This window comes from Microcaecilia unicolor, chromosome 8 (genome assembly GCF_901765095.1).
Source record: "Microcaecilia unicolor chromosome 8, aMicUni1.1, whole genome shotgun sequence".
NCBI classification, from domain to species: domain Eukaryota; kingdom Metazoa; phylum Chordata; class Amphibia; order Gymnophiona; family Siphonopidae; genus Microcaecilia; species Microcaecilia unicolor.
The window spans coordinates 167,201,355-167,222,823 of NC_044038.1; the positions used below are offsets into that span (position 1 = coordinate 167,201,355).

At 49.9% G+C, this 21,469-nt stretch overlaps 1 protein-coding gene across 3 annotated transcripts in view; it reads left to right on the forward strand.

Annotated features, from left to right (window-relative positions):
• The window catches only part of KLHL3 (kelch like family member 3), a 145,457-nt gene extending 133,398 nt beyond the window's left edge, over positions 1-12,059 (forward strand). For all 3 annotated transcript variants that reach the window (XM_030212861.1, XM_030212864.1, XM_030212862.1), the window contains 2 exons: positions 10,293-10,436; positions 10,978-12,059. In XM_030212861.1, the coding sequence (XP_030068721.1) occupies positions 10,293-10,436; positions 10,978-11,006 (173 nt within the window). In that variant the 3' untranslated portion in view covers positions 11,007-12,059. The remainder of the gene's footprint in view (positions 1-10,292; positions 10,437-10,977) is intronic.
• The last annotated feature ends 9,410 nt before the right edge of the window (positions 12,060-21,469 follow it).

A 21,469-nucleotide genomic window follows, 5' to 3' on the forward strand; every position in this document is an offset into this window, starting at 1 on the left:
GTGTCCCGATGACTGGGTTGAAAATCCTTGATTACATGGAGAGCTGCCTGGGATGTTGCACAGATGCATCTAAGTTCCATAGTGAAAATATTAAAAGCTGCTTTCTGCAGTTGAAATTCAAATGTACTTACACAGTAGGGTCATCTGCAAGTGAGAACATAAGAGTTGCCCTCCTGGGTGAGACCAAAGGTCCATCTAGCCAAGTATCCTGAATAACAGTTGCCAATTCAGGTCACAGGTACCTGGTAGAGTCCCCCAAAATAACAAGATTCCATGCTGCTTACCCTTGGAGATAAACAATGGCTTTCTCCAGGTGCAGGTTTATGGACTTTTCTTCCAGGAATTTGTTCAAACTTTTATTAAACTCATTTTTCAAACTTTTATTAAACTCAGTTACATTAACTGCTTTTACCTCATCCTCTGGCCATGAATTCCAGAGCTTAACTATGCATTGAGTGAAAAAATATTTTCTCCTGTTTGTTTTAGATGTCTTCCTATGTAACTTCATGGTGTGTTCCCTAATCTTTGTATTTTTTTGCCCATGCCACTCTACTCAGGGTTTTATAGACATTCTATCATATCTATCTTCAGCCATGTCTTCTCGATGCTAAAGAGCCCTGACCTCTTTAGCCTTTTCTCATGAGCGTTGTTCCAGTTTCCTTATTCATTTTGGCCACCCCTCTCTGTACCATTTCTAATTCCACTATCCAGCTTATTTTTGAAAGTGATCGCTGGCCATCTTCCGACATAAATCGGGAAATGGCCGGCGATCTCAGAAAAGCGGCAAAATCGGTATAATCGAAAGCTGTGTTTTTGACAGCATTGCCGCTTTCCCATCGCTTCGCCAGCGAAGAGAAGGCGGTACATGGGCGGACATGGGCGTGGCTACCAGATGGCCGGCTTTCGCGGATAATGGAAAAAAAAAGCAGCGTTAAGCAGTATTTCGCCGGGTTTACTTGGTCCTTTTATTTTCACGATCAAGCCTCAAAAAGGTGCCCCAACTGACCAGATAACCACTGGAGGGAATGGGGGATGACCTCCCCGTAGTCCCCCAGTGGCCACCAACCCCCTCCCACACGAAAAAATAAAAATAAAGCACTTTTTTGCCAGCCTCTATTCCAGCCTCAAATGTCATACCCAGCTCCCTGACAGCAGTATGCAAGTCCCTGGAGCAGTTTTTAATGGGTGCAGTGCACTTCAGGCAGGCAGACCCAGGTCCATCTCCACCCCCCTACCTGTTACACTTGTGGTGCTAAGTGTTGAGCCCTCCAAACCTCCCCAACACCCACTGTACCCACATGTAGGTGCCCCTCTTTACCCATAAGGGCTATGGTAATGGTGTAGAGTTGTGGGGAGTGGGTTTGGGGGGGGATTTGGGGGGGCTCAGCATCCAAGGTAAGGGAGCTATGCACCCTCGAGCTTTTTTGTATTTTTTAAACGTTTTTAGAAGTGCCCCCTAGGGTGCCCTGGCATGTGAGGGGGACCAGTGCATTACAAATGCTGGCTCCTCCCACGACCAAATGCCTTGGATTTCGCCAGGTTTGAGATGGCCGGCATTTTTTTCCATTATCGCTGAAAAACAAAACCGGCGATCTCAAACCCGGCGAACTCTGGCATTTGGCCGGGCGAAACCGTATTATCGAAAAAAGAGATGGCCGGCCATCTTTTTCGATAATACGGTTCCGGCCAGCTGTTGCGCCGCCGCCAAAATAGATCGCCGGCGATCTATTTCGCCGGCGACTGTCGATTATGCCCCTCTATATCATTTTTGAGATGTGGTGATCAGAATTGCACATACTACTTGAGGTGTGGTCTCACCTTGGAGTGAAAGAGTATTCCTATCCCATTGGTGCAAACGACCCCACATTTGTGAGAGGATTTTAGCTGTACCAATAGTGAAGTTGATGGACTGATGCCCTGAAAATGGCAAGGACAGATCAAGACCAGGTATTCATATGAAGTATCACATACCATATGTAATGAGTTTCTTATTTATCTTGTTGGGCAGACTGGATGGACCGTACAGGTCTTTATCTGCCGTCATCTACTATGTTACTATGACTGGGTCAGTTAAATAGGTGCTTCAACCACAGTGGAATTTAACTTAGTCATGAGTCACTCTCACCTACTACTACTACTTAACATTTCTAGAGCGCTACTAGGGTTACGCAGCGCTGTACAAAATAAACAAAGAAGGACGGTCCCTGCTCAAATGAGCTTACAATCTAAAGAACGAAATGTCAAGTTGGGCAGTCTAGATTTCCTGGGTAGAGGTGTAGAGGTTAGGTGCCGAAGGCGACATTGAAGAGGTGGGCTTTAAGCAGAGATTTGAAGATGGGGAGGGAGGGGGCCTGACGTATGGGCTCGGGGAGTTTGTTCCACGCGTGGGGTGAGGCGAGGCAGAAAGGGCGGAGCCTGGAGTTGGCGGTGGTGGAGAAGGGTACTGAAAGGAGGGATTTGTCTTGAGAGCGGAGATTACGGGTAGGAACGTAAGGGGAGATGAGGGTTGAGAGGTAAGGAGGGGCTGCAGATCGAGTACATTTGTAGGTTAGTAGCAGAAGCTTGAATTGAATGCGGTACCTGATCGGAAGCCAATGAAGTGACTTGAGGAGAGGGGTGATGTGAGTGTATCGGTTCAGGCGGAAGATAAGACGTGCAGCAGAGTTCTGAACGGACAGAAGGGGGGATAGGTGGCTAAGTGGGAGACCAGTGAGGAGTAGATTGCAGTAGTCAAGGCGAGAGGTAACGAGAGAGTGGATGAGAGTTCGGGTGGTGTGCTCAGAGAGGAAAGGGCGGATTTTGCTAATGTTATAGAGGAAGAAGCGACAGGTCTTGGCTATCTGCTGGATGTGCACAGAGAAGGAGAGGGAGGAGTCGAAGATGACACCGAGGTTGCGGGCAGATGAGAAGGGGACGATGAGGGTGTTATCAACTGAGATAGAGAGTGGAGGTAGAGGAGAAGTGAGTTTGGGTGGGAAGACAAGAAGTTCGGTCTTGGCCATGTTCTGTTTCAGGTGGCGGTTAGACATCCAGGCAGCAATGTCGGATAAGCAGGCCGATACTTTGGCCTGGGTTTCCGCAGTGATGTCAGGTGTGGAGAGAGAAAGCTGGGTGTCGTCAGCATAAAGATGATACTGGAAGCCATGAGACGAGATCAGGGAGCCCAGGGAAGAGGTGTAGATAGAGAAAAGAAGGGGTCCAAGGACAGAACCCTGAGGGACTCCAACAGAGAGCGGGATAGGGGTGGAGGAAGAGCCATGAGAGTGAAGGTACGATGGGAGAGATAAGAGGCGAACCAGGAGAGGACAGAGCCCTGGAACCCAAAAGAGGACAGTGTGTCAAGAAGTAAGTTGTGATTGACAGTGTCAAAAGCGGCGGATAGGTCGAGGAGAATAAGGATGGAGTAATGATCTTTGGATTTGGCGAGGAACAGGTCATTACAGACTTTGGATAATGCCGTTTCTGTCGAGTGAAGTGGGCGAAAGCCAGATTGAAGCGGATCGAGGATGGTATGAGAGGCGAGAAAATCAATGCAACGGCTGTGAACGGCGCGTTCAAGTATTTTGGAGAGGAAGGGTAGGAGGGAGATGGGGCAGTAGTTGGAGGGACAGGTGGGGTCAAGTGAAGGTTTTTTGAGGAGAGGTGTGACAGCATGCTTGAAGGTGTCAGGGACAGTCGCGGTGGAGAGAGAGAGGTTGAGGATATGACAGATGGGAGGGGTGATAGTAGGAGAGATGGCGATAAGTAAGTTGGTGGGGATGGGGTCTGAGGAACAGGTGGTGCATTTCGAGGAGGAGAGAAGATGGGCGGTTTCCTCTTCGGTGATATCAGGAAAAGAGGAGAAGGAGGCCTGGGTTGATTGGTTGAGGGAGTGGGTGATAGGATGAAGAGGAGGAGAAGGTTTAGTGGTGAATTCAAGGTTGATCTTCTGGACCTTGTCGTGGAAGTAGTCAGCCAGTGATTGAGGAGAGAGTGAGGGGGGGTGGGTGGGAGCGGAGGGCACTTTGAGGAGAGAGTTGAGGGTGGCGAAGAGACGACGAGGGTTAGAGCTGAGGGAGTTAGTCAAGTGAGTGTAGTAGTCCTGTTTGGCGAGGAATAGGGAGGACTGGAAGGAGGAGAGCATGAATTTGTAGTGAATGAAGTCAGTATGGGTGCGAGATTTCCTCCATAGGCGTTCAGCCGATCGGGAGCAGGAGCGAAGGTAACGGGTGCAAGGGTTAAGCCAGGGCTGGGGATTAGTGCGCCTTGTGGGACGGGAAACAGACGGTGCAAGGGTGTCTAGGGCGGAGGAGAGAGTGGCATTGTACTTGGAAACAGCCTTGTTGACGGACTCAGAGGACGTGATGGACGGGAGGAGATCGGAGATACTAGCGGATAAGGTGGGGGGGTCAACAGCCTGGAGATTCCTGGAGGTAGTGGTTAGTGTTGGGCGGGACTGAGGGGGAGGGTGATGAAGTGTGAATGTGATCAGGTTATGGTCAGAAATGGGAAGAGCAGAGACGCAGAGATTAGAGGGCGAGCAGGTAGAAGAGAGGACGAGATCAAGACAGTGACCAGATTTGTGAGTAGGGGTGGTGGAGCTCAGTTGGAGGTTGAAGGAAGAAGTTAGGGTGAGGAATTGAGAAGCGTATGAGTCGGATGGGTTATCAGTGTGTATGTTGAAGTCACCAAGAATGAGGGATGGGGATGAGGGCTCAAGAAAAACGGAGAGCCAGGCATCGAAATCAGTAAGTAAGGAAGGAAGGGAGGGACTTATCAGGGGGGCGGTAGATGACTGCAACTCGGAGTGGCAGCGGGTAGAATAGACGGATGGAATGGACTTCAAAGGATGAGAAGCAGTGAGACTGTGGTAGGAGGAGGGGTTGAAAACTGCAGGAGGGCGAAAGTAGTAGGCCAACGCCGCCACCGCGGCTAGCTGTGCGGGGCGAATGGGAGAAAAGGTAGCCTCCGTGGCAAAGGGCTGCGACTGAGGCAGAGTCGTCGGGGGTGAGCCAGGTTTCGGTTAGGGCGAGCAGATGGAGGGAATGGGTGATGAAGAGATCATGGGTGAAGGTAAGTTTGTTGCAGATTGAGTGGGCATTCCACAGGGCACACGAGAAGGGGAGGGAGGAAGGGGGAGGAGGGGAATGGAGATGAGATTGGAGATATCGCGGGAACGTTTGCATAGATGAGACGAGGACATGTGCGGTGGACCTGGGTTGGGATTGATGTCTCCCGCGGATAGAAGGAGAAGGAGCAAGAGAGAGCGGAGAAGGGTGGGGGAGGTAGGGCGCCGAAGGCGGTATGCGCAGAGGAGGAATGGGGAAGGGTTCATGGCAAGAAGGAGGTGTTGGAGGTTGTGAGCTAGGAAGGAGGAGGAGGACAGTAGGGATGGTGAGGTGGAGGGGGATAGGGGTAGGTAGGGTATTGCAGTAGTGGGCAGGACGGGGGGGGGGGGTAGTGAGTTTGTGTGGTAGACAGCAGAGGGAGGGGGAAGAGATTGGGGAGGGATAGGGCGAGGAATAGAATGTGAAAGGGGGCCATAGGTAGTGAGAGAGGTAGGGAGTAAGTGAGCAGGCAAGTTGGACAAGCTGGTGGGGTGGAGCAAGCTAATGCAGATGGACTGGAAGCTGGATCAGGCGGGCTGGAGCAAGCTAGTGCAGATGGACTGGATCGAGCAGGGGAAGCTGGATCAGGCTGACTGGAGCAAGCAGGATTAGGCGGGCTGGAACAGCAGGAGCAGAAGGCGGGCTGGAACGGCAGGAGCAGGTGGCTGGAACAAGCAGGAAGAGCTGGTTCCGACGGAGATTGGAGCAGATGGACTGGGAAGAGCTGGATCAGGAGGGCTGGAGCAAGCTGGATTAGGCGGGCTGGAACAGCTGGAGAGGCTGGAACGAGCAGGGAGAAGCTGGATTAGGCGCACTGGAGCAAGCTGGATTAGGTGGGCTGGAACAGCAGGAGCAGGTGGCTGGAACAAGCAGGAAGAGCTGGATCCAACGGAGGCTGGAGCAGATGGACTGGAACAAGCAGGGAGAAGCTGGATCAGATGGAGTGGAACAAGCTGGACGAGCTGGATCAGGTGGGCTGGACCAAGCTGGAGCAAGCAGGAAGAAGCTGGATCCAACCGACTGGAACAGGGTGGTGGAGATGGACTGGAACGAGCAGGGAGAAGCTGGATCAGATGGAGTGGAACAAGCTGGATGAGCTGGATCAGGCGGGCTGGACCAAGCTGGAGCAAGCAGGAAGAAGCTGGATCCGACGGACTGGAACAGGATGGTGGAGATGGACTGGAACGAGCAGGGAGAAGCTGGATCAGATGAAGTGGAACAAGCTGGACGAGCTGGGTCAGGCGGGCTGGACCAAGCTGGAGCAGATGGCTGTAGTAAGTAGGGAGGCTGGAAAAGCTGGGTCAGCAAAGTGGAGCGAGCTGGAGCAGGCAGATGGAGCAGATGGAACAGAGCAGGCAGGCGGATGGGCTGGGTCTACAGACTGGGATAAGATGGGGCCGATGGACTGTCTCCCATGGTCTCTGCCCCTGCCCTGGTTGGCCCGACGCACAAGACGCTGGATCGGCGGGCTGGAACGGGCCGGGGCTGGTGGACTCTCCTGTCAGCGCTGTGAAGCCCCAGGCGTCTCGGTCCCGTGGTCCGCACTGCAATACGCGCCCAGGCTGTTCCGGCCGGGGAGTGCGGCGGCAGTGCACAAGACCACGGTCGACCAGTGCAGCAGACTACGGCCCACCCGAGCACTCCGGGCTCCCCCGGACTGCACGGGCCCAGGCAGAGAGATCGCGGGAGCCCTGAGCAGTCGGGCTACAGTGGGGGCAGGCCGCAGCCACGCGGCAGTCAGGCGACAGGGAGCCACAGTCTGCCTGAACCGTCCACTCGTGCACCGGAGACCAGCGACGCCGTCGCAGATCACCTCCGATGGCTCCACGATGTTCTTCCCTCCTGCCTTCTCTCGGATCGACAAGACCTCTGACTCACAGTTCGTTAAGTTCTATAAGTTCATTCCCAGAGCCTGATGGAAAAAGACAGAGCCAGTATGCATCCTTAACTCTACGTAACTCTTTAGTGTCCAATATTTCATCAATCTATTCCCATAGGGCTTATTACGGGAACATTGGACACTAAAGGGTTAACTAAGACTTTAAGACAAATTGCACTGCTATGCTATTATCTTCTTGTCTTGCTGGAACAGCTGCTATTATATTTGTGTAACGCTATTTGTTCAAACAGTTGTTATCAATCTGAACAATATAAGTTTTCACAGGTGAGGAATAGCAACTGCGCTTCACATTTTCAAAGTGAATTTTGTAGTGTCTGCTCCACTGTTCTGTTCAGATGGGTGCGGCTAGTAGGCTTTACCATGGTGTGCCTGAAGGTAGAAAAAGCACTGGATTGTTCCAGGGAGTACCTCCTGCTTATGCTGGTGGATATCACTGGTGGAATTCAGTTTTCTCTGCCTCCACCTGCTGGTAGGAAGGGATAGCACCCATTTGTGCAGAACAGTGTCGCTGACTAAAGAAAAGAAAATTATCCAGTAAGACATAATTTCTCCTAGTAAAAGCTCACTTGGACTGCAGTACTGGTGTAAATTAAAGCAAAAAAAAAAAAAACGTGCATTTACTGGGAGTTCTGCCCCGCAGCTACTTTGAAATACCTTTTTGGGTGTGTTTTGCTAGAGCAAGAGTGTCTATTGACAAGGTTGCATCTACATGCAAGCACGAACATTTGCTTTGAGGTGAGTATGCACAACTGTGAACGACATGTCGCAAAACTTAGGGGCTGATGCACCAAGTTCCCAGAAAGAACAGCTCGCTATTTCCACCTTGGTAAAAATGGCGAATGATTCTCAAGAAATCGCATGCAAATGAGGTGCATGGACTTTTTACTGTGTAGGGAAGGCTGCCATGCGCAGAGCATTTACTTGCACAGCTGCACATACCCAGAACAGCTCTTGCAGCATTTCACGGCTTTCATACATGCATACAAGCTGTGGGTACGATAGCCGTATGTATTGCTGATACACTGTGCCTGTTTAAACATGAATGATGAGCTTATGCTATAAAACTAGGGCTTTGCAGATGATATAGAGGAATGTGGTAGCCGTGTTAGTCCACTCTTAAGGTTATCAATAGAAATCAAACAAAATAAAACATGGAAAAGAAAATAAGATGATACCTTTTTTATTGGACATAACTTAATACATTTCTTGATTAGCTTTCGAAGATTGCCCTTCTTCGTCAGATTGGAAATAAGCAAATGTGCTAGCTGACAGTGTATATAAGTGAAAACATTCAAGCATTACTATGACAGTCTGACAAGGTGGGAGGATGGGGGTGGGTAGGAGGTATGCATGGGGACATCAAAGCATATCATTGATATTCTAACAGGATAGGTGAGGGGAGGGTGATCAACAGAGAAATACAGCTTTATGGTTTATAATGGGCTAGGAACCCCAGATCCTTGTTAAGTCCTTTCTGTTTGGTGTTAAAATATTCAATCATTCTGACTTCAAAGGTCTTACATTCTTGTATGGTTTTAAAGTTACCTTTCAGGATTCTCACTGTGAAGTCACTGGTACAGTGTTCTGGTCCTGTAAAATGCTGACCAACAATACTGGTGCCAGTAGGGCTCCCACCCCTGTTGGTCAGCATTTTACAGGACCAGGACACTGTACCAGTGACTTCATAGTGAGAATCCTGAAAGGTAACTTTAAAACCATACAAGAACGTAAGACCTTTGAAGTCAGAATGATTGAATATTTTAACACCCAACAGAAAGGACTTAACAAGGATCTGGGGTTCCTAGCCCATTATAAACCATAAAACTGTATTTCTCTGTTGATCACCCTCCCCTCACCTATCCACACCTATCCTGTTAGAATATCAATGATATGCTTTGATGTCCCCATGCATACCTCCTACCCACCCCCATCCTCCCACCTTGTCAGACTGTCATAGTAATGCTTGAATGTTTTCACTTATATACACTGTCAGCTAGCACATTTGCTTATTTCCGATCTGACAAAGAAGGGCAACCTTCGAAAGCTAATCAAGAAATGTATTAAGTTATGTCCAATAAAAAAGGTATCATCTTATTTTCTTTTCCATGTTTTATTTTGTTTGATTTCTATTGATAACCAGATGATATAGGAAAACTTCCAGCAATACTTTTGCGAGAAGCTGAGCTGCTGTCTATAATTTTAAAATGCTGATCCCACTGTGGCAGTCTGGAGCTGGGAAGGCTACTGGAGGAGGCCGAAGAAGTAGTGGGAGGGAGCTGCTTTCCTCCCCCGCTGACTGCCAGAGCCGCCACCGAGTTGGCTGTGCTGTGTGGGGCTGCAAGAGAGCGCCCAGCCGCACAAGTGACAAATTTCCACTGTTTACGGCTGCTCCAGATCTGCTGGTAAATGTTTCCCACTAAAGATAGGCAGTCCTTGTTGTTGTGCATCCCATGGAATGCTTAATTAAATACTAATTGGCTCATTTGCATGCGATTTCTATTGGCTACCACTGTGGACAGAAAAGAGCCTGCAGAACCCCGTTTGTGCATTGCCCGCTGAATTCCATGCTCGCTAAACCGACTGGAGCAGGTCAAAAACGCACAATGCTGGCCCGATAACTTTTGTGTATCAGGCCCTTAATGTCTGAAAGCAATAGCAAGAATTTGTGCCACTAGAGGCAGGATGGATTCTTGCCATTTTACCTGTAATGCAGTTAGCCGACAGGTGGCGGTGTATGCTGGTGGGGAAGGTCAAGTGATGTAACGGTGCCCTTCCCACAGTGCCAGAAGATGAAAACGATGGTGGAGTAACCGACAGAACCATCTCACGGTAGCTGCCAAAGAAAGGAGAGGGGCCATGTAGACTGCAGAGCCATTCTATGGTAGTGGATGTGAAAAAGGAGGAGGGCCAGAAGAGTGGTGGTGTCTCCTGCCTAGATTATCCACATAGGACTGCAGTGAGTAAATTTTTAAACTCAGATCGACATTGCCAATTTGGAATGCACAAGATTAGCATCCCTGGCCCATGAGTTTTAAAATAGTCAGTGCTGGCCTACTCTTAACCCTTTAGTACAGCCCACTTCTCTGCGATTCCCCTTCATCCAGCCCCCTTTTTTTCTTTGGTAGCCAGCATCACAGATTGGTTCTGTTAGCTACCCAGATCCGTTCATCATGGACGATTTGGCAAGTTGTCTTATTACCTTGTATTTCTTAACACTATTGAGGGGGAGGAGGCAAACCTGAGAACAGGATCAAATAGATGATGTGAAACTCTTTGCACTTTTTAACTTGTTTACCTTTTTGTAGGTGTGTGTGCAGTGAATGGCTTCTTATATGTGGTCGGAGGGGATGATGGTTCTTGTAATTTGGCATCTGTAGAATATTATAATCCCGTCACTGACAAATGGACATTGCTGCCAACAAATATGAGCACAGGGAGAAGTTATGCAGGTAAGGAGAAAGCTGGTTCTCTAAAATTGCCTCTGTTGGCACAAGAATACAAACGTAATTCTTATTTGGCTATAGAACTGACATGCACATGTCAAAAATAAAAATTACAGGCTGGTTCAGGTTGTAATTATGGATTTTCCACCTTGCTTTTGTGAATTTGGAGTTCCAGGGTTTCTAAGAAAAGTAAAGCTGACCAGTCAGTGGCTTGGAAAGGGGAGCATGCATAGGGCACTGAAGAAAAGCCACACAAAATGCATAACTTGGGAGGACAGTGTGGAGCCAGCAGGAGAGCTGGAGTGTGGCTTCCCAGACACCATAGGAAAAGTTGCTCACCAAAAGAAAGGGCCACCCAGTCTTTACCTTATACTACATCAATGTAACAGACTGTTTGAGTAGTCTGGGCTTCACTGGTTATCACGTGCACAGACTTGGGGTTTGGTGATCCAGTTTCATTATTTGTAAATCAAATGTTACCGTTGTAAGAAAGAAAGTAGATATATTAAGAGGAAAATTATCTCTTTTTTTTCTCTTTTCACACTAGGTGTCGCTGTGATTGATAAGCCAGTGTGATGAAAGCTTACAGTTATAAGAGACCTGAGTATAAAGTTAGTGCCATTTGGTTTTCAAAGGACAACTGACACCTGACTGTATCCGTCTCATCGTAAGCTCCCCAACATGATGCATTCAGGCAAGGCAAATGAACACTTCTTAACTTCTGTAATGGATGCCTTAGCCTTGCAGACCTGCCTCCCCCACCCTCTTTCACCAGTGAATAGACTTCAGAGCTGGGGGCATAAAGCACATATTACTACAGATGCACTACTGAAGATAACCTTTTTGAAGCTACAGGCCTCATCAATAGAAGCAACATGAAAGAGCTCTCTTTTTGCAAGTTTTAACCTGTGCATTTTCAGGAAAAATTTTACATTGGAGCTGAAAGTTTTTTTTATAGGAGCCAAACACTGCAATGGATGAAATGTTTGTATTTCTATACTACTGATGTTTTAGATATTGTTTAAACATGAAATCTTTTGATACATCCCACATCTGTCAGATGGACTAAGGTGATTATATTACTACTGAAAGTGGAGCCTGCTGTAAGGGAGAACCCACAAAATCTGCCTCTGTGGTTTGACGACCACAGAGAACTACTAAACTGGGCTTTAACTGGCCTCATGTCAGCTGGACAGGTTAAGCAGTTGGTTGAAAGTTCAGATGGAATATGCTCTGCACTTGTCATTACTTCTGTCATGCACATTTTGCTACTTCTGTCATGTTTTGCTACATTTATTTCTTTATATTGATTGTTTTTGATCATTGAAGATGTATTGTGTGATTCCTCTTATGAAGGTAAACAGTACTGTATGGCTATCCACTAAGAATATTTATTTTTTGATGGCACATCCCTTCTGTCATTTAAAAACTTGCAGTGTTATGCAGTCCAAATGACCTCATTTCTGCTATGCAATGTTAAGGACTATAGAATGAATGACTGAGGAACAGCTGCAATATTCCCTTTTTTATTTTATTTGCAAGTGACCTATTTTGATGTATGTTGTTCTGTTTGTATTATAAATACTGAGCCAGATACTTTCAGAGACTGCCTTTAAAAAAAAAAAAACAGAATCAGAAATTAGCTTTGGAGCTAAAATTTGAATGTAGATATTTTTATAATATACTTTTTAAGACTATTGAAATCCTGTTGATATTCTTGATCTGAGTAAGTTCCTCGTTTAATAGTCACATTCTGCAAATCTCAAGTGTATTGTGTAGCTGTATACACAAAGTTTTGTGCATTTCTGGCACACGCACACAAAAAAAATTAAAAATGTGACTATGAGGTAAAAATGGTTTTGTCTGATAACTGGGTTTGACTTGTAAAGTAGAAAATTACCTGCCAGAATGAGCAATTTGGTTAATGCATGTGTGAATGCCTTTTGTACATATGTAACTATGCAAGGGACTTGGGGAGACTCGCCAGTAATAGAGTTATCGAAATGATATTATGATAGAATCAAACTAGCAGCTGGGGTGTTTGGCAAGATGCAAGTTCTGTAATTGTTAGCGAAATCTATGGGGGCACTACATGAGTGTCAGTACCTTAGAAAATTGAACTCATATATATGTGTGTGTGGGGCGACAGGGGTGGGGGCTGGGAAATAAAGTGGAAAGGCTCTTATGAGCCATATACACTCAGAACACATAAACAAGTGCTCTTTCCATATCATCAAGCTGATCAATCCATAGACTGGTGGGTTGTGTCCATCTACCAGCAGGTGGAGATAGAGAGCAAACTTTTGCCTCCCTATATGTGGTCATGTGCTGCCGGAAACTCCTCAGTATGTTCTCTATCTCAGCAGGTGGTGGTCACACACAGCAGCAGCTCTGGCTAGGCCTCCAAGCCTAATTCTTAGGTTTTGTTGAGTGCCTGGGGTTGAGGGCTCTTTTGAGCAAGTGCAAACCTGGTGGTGCCAGGTCCCTCCTTTTCTCCCCCCTCCCGCTGGCTCCGATAAAAAAAAAAAAAAAAAATTTTGAACGTCCTTAAAGGCGTTTATTTCGACGTTTATTTAAACGTTTATTGCAGATACTCACTGGGACACCAGGTCGTTACAGCTCGGAGCAGCAAGCAGGTAATTTTTACCTTTTTATAGCGGGCAGGGGGTTCCCCGATTCTTTTCCTCGTGGCATATGGCGTCGGAGGGCGAGGGCGCAAAGAGTCGCTCCCCGGATCGCTTGAGCGCTTCTAGAGGGGATGCGGGGGTCTTAAAGCCTGATTCGCCCTTGTTGGGTGACAGTTTCGTGACCGATGAATGTCCCGGTCCTTCCTCCGGCGTGGCGGTTTTTCCCGCCATAAACGCCCATCCCCCGCTCCTCGCCTCCGCCATCTTGGCCGGCCACGCGGCTCGGACGGCTTCTTCTTGGGCCGCCCTTGAGGTTGGAGACATTAATGCCATGAACGCCCTTAATTTGGGCGACGGCACAAAAGTGGCTAAAGTTAAGCGCCGTTCTTCCCGCGCGGCTCTTTCGCGGAGTGTCGCACCGGACGCCATTTTGGATGCGCAGCATGTCTCTCCCCCGCTCTTGCGAGCGCCGGTTGAGGGTGCGTCTAGGGCTGTAGCCCAGGCTGCGGAAGTGCACAGTCTGGGGGGTTTCTCCCCCGAGTTTGTTTTGCTGCTGCATCAGGCCTTCCTTATGCAAAACGCTGCCCCTGCTCCCTCGTCTGGTAAAGAGGTTGAGGTTCCCAGAGGTAAACGCCCTCGGGTTGATTCCCAGGCCTTGGAGGACTTTGTCTCCTCCGATGTAGATGAGGGCAGCGTATCTGAGTTCTCCCAACGGTCCTTTGCGGATTCCTTGGAGGAGACGGATCCCCGCTCGGATGGAGCGGATGACCCCTCTGCAGCGCAGCTTTTTAGCTCAGAGGATTTGCCCAACCTGTTGCTACAGGCCATGGACACTTTGAAGATTTCCTCTCCGGAGGACGTCTCTCCCTCAGCCCCTGTTGGCTCTGCCATTATGCTGGGGACGAAGCGCCCGCCTAGAACCTTCCACGTGCATGATGCCATGCACACCTTAATTTCGGCTCAATGGGATGTCCCTGAAGCGAGCCTTAAAGTGGCTAGGGCTATGTCCCGCCTCTATCCTTTGACTGAAAGTGAACATGAGGCCTATCTGTGGCCTACCGTGGATTCTTTAATCACTGCGGTGACTAAGAAAACGGCGTTGCCGGTGGAAGGTGGCACGGCCCTAAAGGACGCCCAAGACAGAAGATTGGAGGCGGCCTTAAGGTCGTCCTTTGAGGCGGCTGCTTTAAGTTTGCAGGCCTCAGTTTGCGGCTCCTATGTGGCCAGGGCGTGCCTGACTATGGTGCAGCGGGCTTCCCCCTCGGATCATTCCTTGAGGGCTGATTGGCCGGCCCTGGAATCGGGCTTAGCCTATTTGGCAGACTTGCTGTATGATGTCTTGAGGGCCTCAGCTAAAGGCATGGCTCAGACAATCTCTGCGCGGCGGTGGCTTTGGCTGAAACATTGGTCTGCTGACCACGCCTCTAAATCCCGCCTGGCTAGATTGCCTTTTAAAGGCAAGCTGCTCTTTGGGGTCGAGCTGGACAAAATTGTGACCGATCTCGGCACGTCTAAGGGCAAGAAGTTACCAGAGGTCAGGGCTCGGGCTAGTACTCGTCCCGGTACCTCCAGAGGACGGTTTCAGGAAGCCCATCGGTACCGCCCGGGCAGGTCGGGTTCCTCTGCCCCCTCTTCCTTTAAGAGGAATTTCTCCCCCAAGCAGCATTCCTTTCGCAGAGACCGCCGTCCCGGAGGTGCTCCCTCCGGTCCTCCCCCAGGGTCTCGTGCCCAATGACGGGGCCTTGGTCCACGCCCCAGTGCAGATTGGAGGACGGCTGTCCTCGTTTCTGGGCGAGTGGACCACAATAACTTCAGACGCTTGGGTGCTGGAAGTCATCAGAGACGGCTACAAGCTAGAGTTCTGCCGACCCTTAAGAGACGGGTTTGTACTCTCTCCCTGCAAGTCTCCGGTCAAAGCTGTGGCAGTGCAGCAGACTTTGGACAATCTGATCCGCCTGGGTGCGGTCGTTCCGGTGCCAGAAAGTCAGCTTGGCAAGGGGCGTTACTCCATTTACTTTGTGGTACCAAAGAAAGGAGGTTCTGTCCGGCCTATCCTCGACCTCAAAGGGGTCAATCGGGCCTTGAAAGTGCGGCACTTTCGCATGGAGACTCTCCGCTCTGTTATAGCGGCAGTGAAGGCAGGGGAGTACCTGGCATCCTTGGACATCAAGGAAGCGTACTTGCATATTCCCATCTGGCCTCCTAATCAACGCTTTCTGCGTTTTGCAGTCCTGGGCCGACACTTCCAGTTCAGAGCCCTCCCGTTCGGGTTGGCTACTGCTCCGCGGACCTTTTCCAAAGTAATGGTGGTCATCGCGGCCTTCCTGCGAAAGGAAGGAGTACAAGTCCATCCTTATTTGGACGACTGGTTGATCCGAGCCCCCTCTTATGCAGAGTGCGGCAAAGCTGTGGACCGGGTAGTTGCTCTTTTGAGCTCCCTGGGATGGATCATCAACTGGGAGAAAAGCCAGCTGCGCCCGACTCAGTCCCTGGAGTATCTGGGAGTTCGATTCGACACCCAAGTGGGCAGAGTGTTCCTGCCAGACAATCGGATTGTCAAGCTTCAGGCTCAGGTGGACCAGTTCCTAGTAGCCTCTCCTCTTCGGGCTTGGGACTATGTGCAGCTGTTGGGCTCTATGACGGCCACGATGGAAGTAGTGCCCTGGGCCAGGGCTCATATGAGACCACTACAACAATCTCTGCTGCAGCGCTGGACTCCGATGTCGGAGGATTATGCTGTGCGCCTTCCCTTGGACCCAGCAGTGCGCAAGGCGCTGAGCTGGTGGATGCAGACAGACAAGTTGTCTGCGGGAATGCCTCTGGTGACCCCGGAGTGGATTGTCGTCACGACGGACGCCTCTTTGTCGGGCTGGGGAGCCCACTGCTTGGGAAGGACAGCGCAGGGGCTCTGGTCTCCTGCAGAGGCAAAGTGGTCTATCAACCTCCTGGAACTCAGAGCCATTCGGTTGGCGCTTTTGGAGTTCATCCCGGTACTGGTGTTGAAGCCGGTACGGGTCCTGTCGGACAATGCCACGGCTGTGGCCTATGTCAACCGCCAGGGAGGTACCAAGAGCGCCCCTCTAGCCAAGGAGGCTATGAATCTATGCCAGTGGGCAGAAGCGAACCTGGAGCAGCTGTCAGTGGCCCACATTGCCGGAGTCATGAATGTCAAGGCGGACTTTCTCAGTCGCCATACCTTGGAGCCCGGAGAGTGGCAGCTATCTGCTCAGGCGTTCTTGGACATCACGAAGCGCTGGGGCCAGCCGAGCCTAGATCTGATGGCGTCATCGGCCAATTGCCAAGTGCCGCGCTTTTTCAGCAGAGGACGGGACCCTCGATCCCTGGGAGTAGATGCTCTTCTCCAACAGTGGCCGACTCAAGAGCTTCTCTATGTGTTCCCGCCCTGGCCCATGTTGGGCAGGGTGCTAGACCGGGTGGCAAAGCATCCCGGCAGGGTAATCCTGGTGGGTCCGGATTGGCCCAGACGTCCCTGGTATGCGGACTTGATCAGGCTCTCAGTCGACGATTCTCTGCGGCTGCCAGTGGAGCAGGGCCTGTTACATCAGGGTCCCGTGGTGATGGAGGATCCCTCCCCCTTTGGTCTTACGGCCTGGCTATTGAGCGGCAGCGTCTGAGAAAGAAGGGCTTCTCAGACAAGGTCATCGCCACTATGCTGAGAGTGAGGAAGCGCTCTACTTCTACTGCTTACGCCAGGGTTTGGCGTATATTTGCAGCGTGGTGTGAAGCAGGCTCACTTTCTCCCTTCACTGCTCCAATTTCTTCAGTGTTGGCGTTCCTGCAAGAAGGTCTGGAGAAAGGCCTGTCGCTCAGTTCCCTTAAAGTCCAGGTAGCGGCTCTGGCTTGCTTCAGGGGCCGCCTGAAGGGTGCTTCCCTGGCTTCGCAGCCAGATGTGGTGCGCTTTCTCAAGGGAGTTAATCACCTGCGCCCTCCTCTGCACTCAGTGGTGCCTGCGTGGAATCTCAACCTGGTGCTAAGAGCATTGCAGAAGCCGCCTTTTGAACCCTTGTCGAGGGCATCTCTGAAAGACCTGACGTTGAAAGCAGTCTTTTTGGTGGTTATCTCTTCAGCCAGAAGAGTTTCCGAGCTCCAGGCGCTCTCATGTCGAGAGCCCTTTCTGCAGTTCACTGAGGCACAGTGCCTTCCTTCCTGCCCAAGATTGTTTCTCGCTTCCATGTGAATCAGCAGCTCTGTCTCCCTTCCTTTCGTAGGGAGGACTACCCAGAGGAGTACTCTGCTCTTAAATATCTGGATGTGAGACGAGTCATCATCAGATACTTGGAAGTGACCAATGAGTTCCGGAAATCGGATCATCTGTTTGTCCTGTTTGCAGGTCCTCGTAAGGGTCTGCAGGCTGCTAAGCCTACAGTGGCAAGATGGGTCAAGGAAGCCATTGCAGCGGCTTATGTGGCCGCGGGGAAGGTGCCGCCTATCCAGCTGAAGGCTCACTCCACTAGAGCTCAGGCGGCCTCGATGGCAGAGGCCGGGTCCGTCTCCTTGGAAGAGATATGCAAGGCGGCAACTTGGGCTTCGGCTCATACATTCTCCAAGCATTACCGCTTGACTGTGGCTGCACGGGCGGAGGCCCGGTTTGGAGCTTCAGTGTTGAGGTCAGGGATTTCAATGTCCCGCCCTGGGTGAGTACTGCTTCGGTACATCCCACCAGTCTATGGATTGATCAGCTTGATGATATGGAAGGTAAAATTATGTATCATACCTGATAATTTTCTTTCCATTAATCATAGCTGATCAATCCATAGCCCCTCCCAGATATCTGTACTGTTTTTATTCTGGTTGCATTTCAGGTTCAAGTTTAGTCTTCAGTTACTTCAGAAAGACTTCGTGTTCAAGTTTTTTTCACTTGGATTCTTCAAGAGTTGAGACGAGTTTGTGTTACAGTGAGCTGCTGCATTCCTCTCCCCTCCGTTTTACGGGGCTGGATTGAGATTTAAATTCTGCCGGCACTCCCTCCCGCTTCGTGCGGCTGTAGGGCAGCTTTGTACCCCTCCCGCTTCGGCGGTGTTAGGGTCAGTCAGCTCCTCCCGCGGTTGCGGTTGCAGGATAAGCCAGATCCCCCCGCATCGGCGGGTGTGGTGTCCCTCCCTCGCTCCGCGGGGATGAGCTGGACGGATTCCCCTCCCCCACTTGTGTGGGGATGAGCTGGGTTAATTCCCCTCCCCCGTTTCGGCGGTGGTGAGCTGGGCAGAGTGTCCCTTCGTGGGTGTAATTCTCTAAGTACTGAGTCCTGCGGATGGAGCTTTGATATCGACATACTGAGGAGTTTCCGGCAGCACATGACCACATATAGGGAGGCAAAAGTTTGCTCTCTATCTCCACCTGCTGGTAGATGGACACAACCCACCAGTCTATGGATTGATCAGCTATGATTAATGGAAAGAAAATTATCAGGTATGATACATAATTTTACCTTACTTCTCTGTGATACACACTCTGGCTTGTATTACTTGAAATAGTCATAAACTCCATAACAATAAAGGATTCCGTTTAGCCCACGCTTAGCAGATAATTCTCATACGCATCTATTCCCGATAAAGATGTCTGTCTCCCTCCCCTGTCTGAATGGAAGCTTCTCATGATGTTTAAAATTTGATATTTAGTCTTGCATTTCTCTACATTGCTGCCTTTGCATTTTTTCCCCAGAGTATGGCAAGCTGCTGTCATAGGTTCTAAGCCCAATGGTTGATGCGTATTTTCCTGGTTTATCAGCTTCAGCTATGGTTAAGGCACAGAATATGTGAACAGTTCTTGAAGTCTGTGTACAATGGAATCTTTTCAGTCACAGATCTGGCTCCACTGATCAAGAGATGCTTCCAGTCTGATCGGGGAATATATTTCCTACCTGGATCACCAGGGAGAGGCATGCTTTTTTTTTTTAAATGAAAAGAACTGTGGTGCTCTTTTACTAAGCCGCGTAAGCGTCTACGCACGCCCAACATGCACCAAAATGGAGTTACTGCACGGCTACCGCATGGTCCTTTTACTAATTTCATTTCTTGCACGTGTCCGCTACGCGTGCCTGAAAAATATTTTTTGTTTTCTGGTGCACGTCGGCTACGTGCGCCAAGTGGCTTTTGGTGTGTGTAGGTCATTACCGCCCGGTTACTGCGTGAGACTTTACTGCTAGGTCAATGGCTGGCGGTAAGGTCTCAGACCCTAAATGGATGCGCGGCAATTTTCATTTTGCTGCACGTCTGTTTTCAGCAAAAAATTTTTAAAAGGGCTTTTATTTACAGGCATGCTGAAAAATGGATCGGTGCGTGCCCAAAACCCATGCCTACACTACCGCAAGCCATTTTTCAGCGCACGTTAGTAAAAGGACCCCTGTGTGTATTCCAATATGCTGCAAGAGAATTGATAATGCACAACAGGATGTGGAAACAGTTAAGGGTATCAACTGTTTTTGACAGTTCCCAATATTGTAACATAATATTGGCAGATAAACACCAGCATGGCCCGTACAGTCTGCCGAGAGAGGTTGGCAGGCTTCTACCTGTGACTTTTTGCGAGTTATCCCCTCTTTGTGTTAAAGAGTTGTAACTGACACCTGATGCAGTCTACCTGACTCTGTGCATGCACTTTTTTTTTCTTCTTTCTTAAAGTGTGGAAGTAAAGTTTCACTAATGCATTATAGTTTTAGTTCTTCCTCATGCCAGATAGGGAACCTTTTTGAATTCTGTCACTGTTTTCAACCCCACAACTTCCAATGGAAGAGCAGACCTGGCATCCACTGTTCTGTCCGTGAAAAAGTGTTTCCTGATGTTCTTTTTAAGTTTCCCTCCTTGCAACTTCAGTTCCTCAGCGACCCTCCAGACCGGTCAAGACGCTTGGGTTATGCACTCCTACCAGCAGAGGGAGACTGAGAATACTAAAGCTGTAACAATGTATAAGCCACCTGCTAACCCCAAAGCAGCCAGTAAATCTCAGTCTCCAGCAGAGGGTAGACGTGCAGCCTAAGCAGTCAGTCTGGTCTGGTAGGCCTGGGATTTGTTTTAGGCCTTTTGTTGGTTAGCACCCTGTACTTAGAATCTGTGTGCTTCGGGGAAGTGGGTCCAGTGGGGCTCCGTTTTTCCCCTGGGGTGTCACACCCGATGATCGGGTCCCTCCCCCTGCTGTGCTCTCCTGAGCAGTCAGCACTGTGCCTCGGCTCCTATGTGATTGCAGGAACCTTGAGAGCCATAGCCCTTGTCAGCTTTTAGCAACCGAGCTGGGAGGTAAGAAGCCAGTTGAAAAAAAAAAAAAGAAAAGCTCTGCTTGTTTGTTTTGGGGCTGACCGGGAGAGCTGCACTGCGTTTGTGAGAGAGAGTGAGTCTGGGCGCTGCCGCCTGTTGGGTTGCTTACCTCCTTTCTTCCTTGAGGGATGTCGGCGGGGAAACCGTCCAGTTGCCGGTTCTATGCGCGCCGGGGGCACAATGCAGGCTCTGTGGGGAGCCGAAACCGCCTCTTTCTTCACCTCCGGTATTGTCTGCAGAGTTTTCCGGGGTCGGCTCGGGCTCTGTAGCGGGTGCTGTAATGGCGGTTCCAATTTTGGCGGGAACCGCCGCCATCTTGGATTCCTCCAGCCCTGCGGTTTCACCTCAGACATTGTAGGATTTTCAGGGGCAGAACGTAGGCTGGTCTCCTGAGTGCTCAGGGGGCATGGGATTCCCACCTGATTTTATTTGGTTGATGTTCCAGGCGTGGAAATCAGGGTCCCAGCAGGCAGCCTTCAGAAGGGGGTAGGTCCCTTAGTTGCCAAGCGCCCTTGTCTGGAGTGGTCAGAAGACCCTGAGTTTTTGTCCTTACAGCACTCAGAAGAGGAGTGCAGTGATCTTGGAGATGACGTTCTTTTGGACACCTGTCCTGAGGAGGAGGGGTCCTTGCCAGGTGAAGATGCCTCGGTAGTGAGGATCTTTCATAGAGATGACCTGGCTGAATTGATCAGGTGGTTGCTACACTTAAATTTGATTCTCCTGATACCACGGTGGCAGAGGTAAAGCAGGTAGACCCGTTGGTTAAGGGTATTCGCCGGTCTTCCCATTCTTTTCCCATGAATAAAGATCTCAGAGATATGGTCATGCAGGAGTGGTCTTCCCCAGATTCTGCTTGTAGGGTGGCTAGAGCTATGGCGAGGCTTTATCCTCTTCCGCAAGAGGATAGGGACTCCTTAGTTTCCTACAGTAGATGCGGTGGTGACGGTGGCCACTAAAGCCACTGCTATTCCTGTTGATGGGGGGGGGGGGGGGGAGCTGCTCTCAGGGATCTTCAAGATAGGAAGTTGGAATCCTTCATTAGGCGTAGTTGGATCTGTCCACCTTGTCGCTGCAGGCCTCGGTGTATGGAGGTTTAGTAGCTCGTGTTTGCTTCCACTGGGCTGAAAAACTCTTAGATGATCCG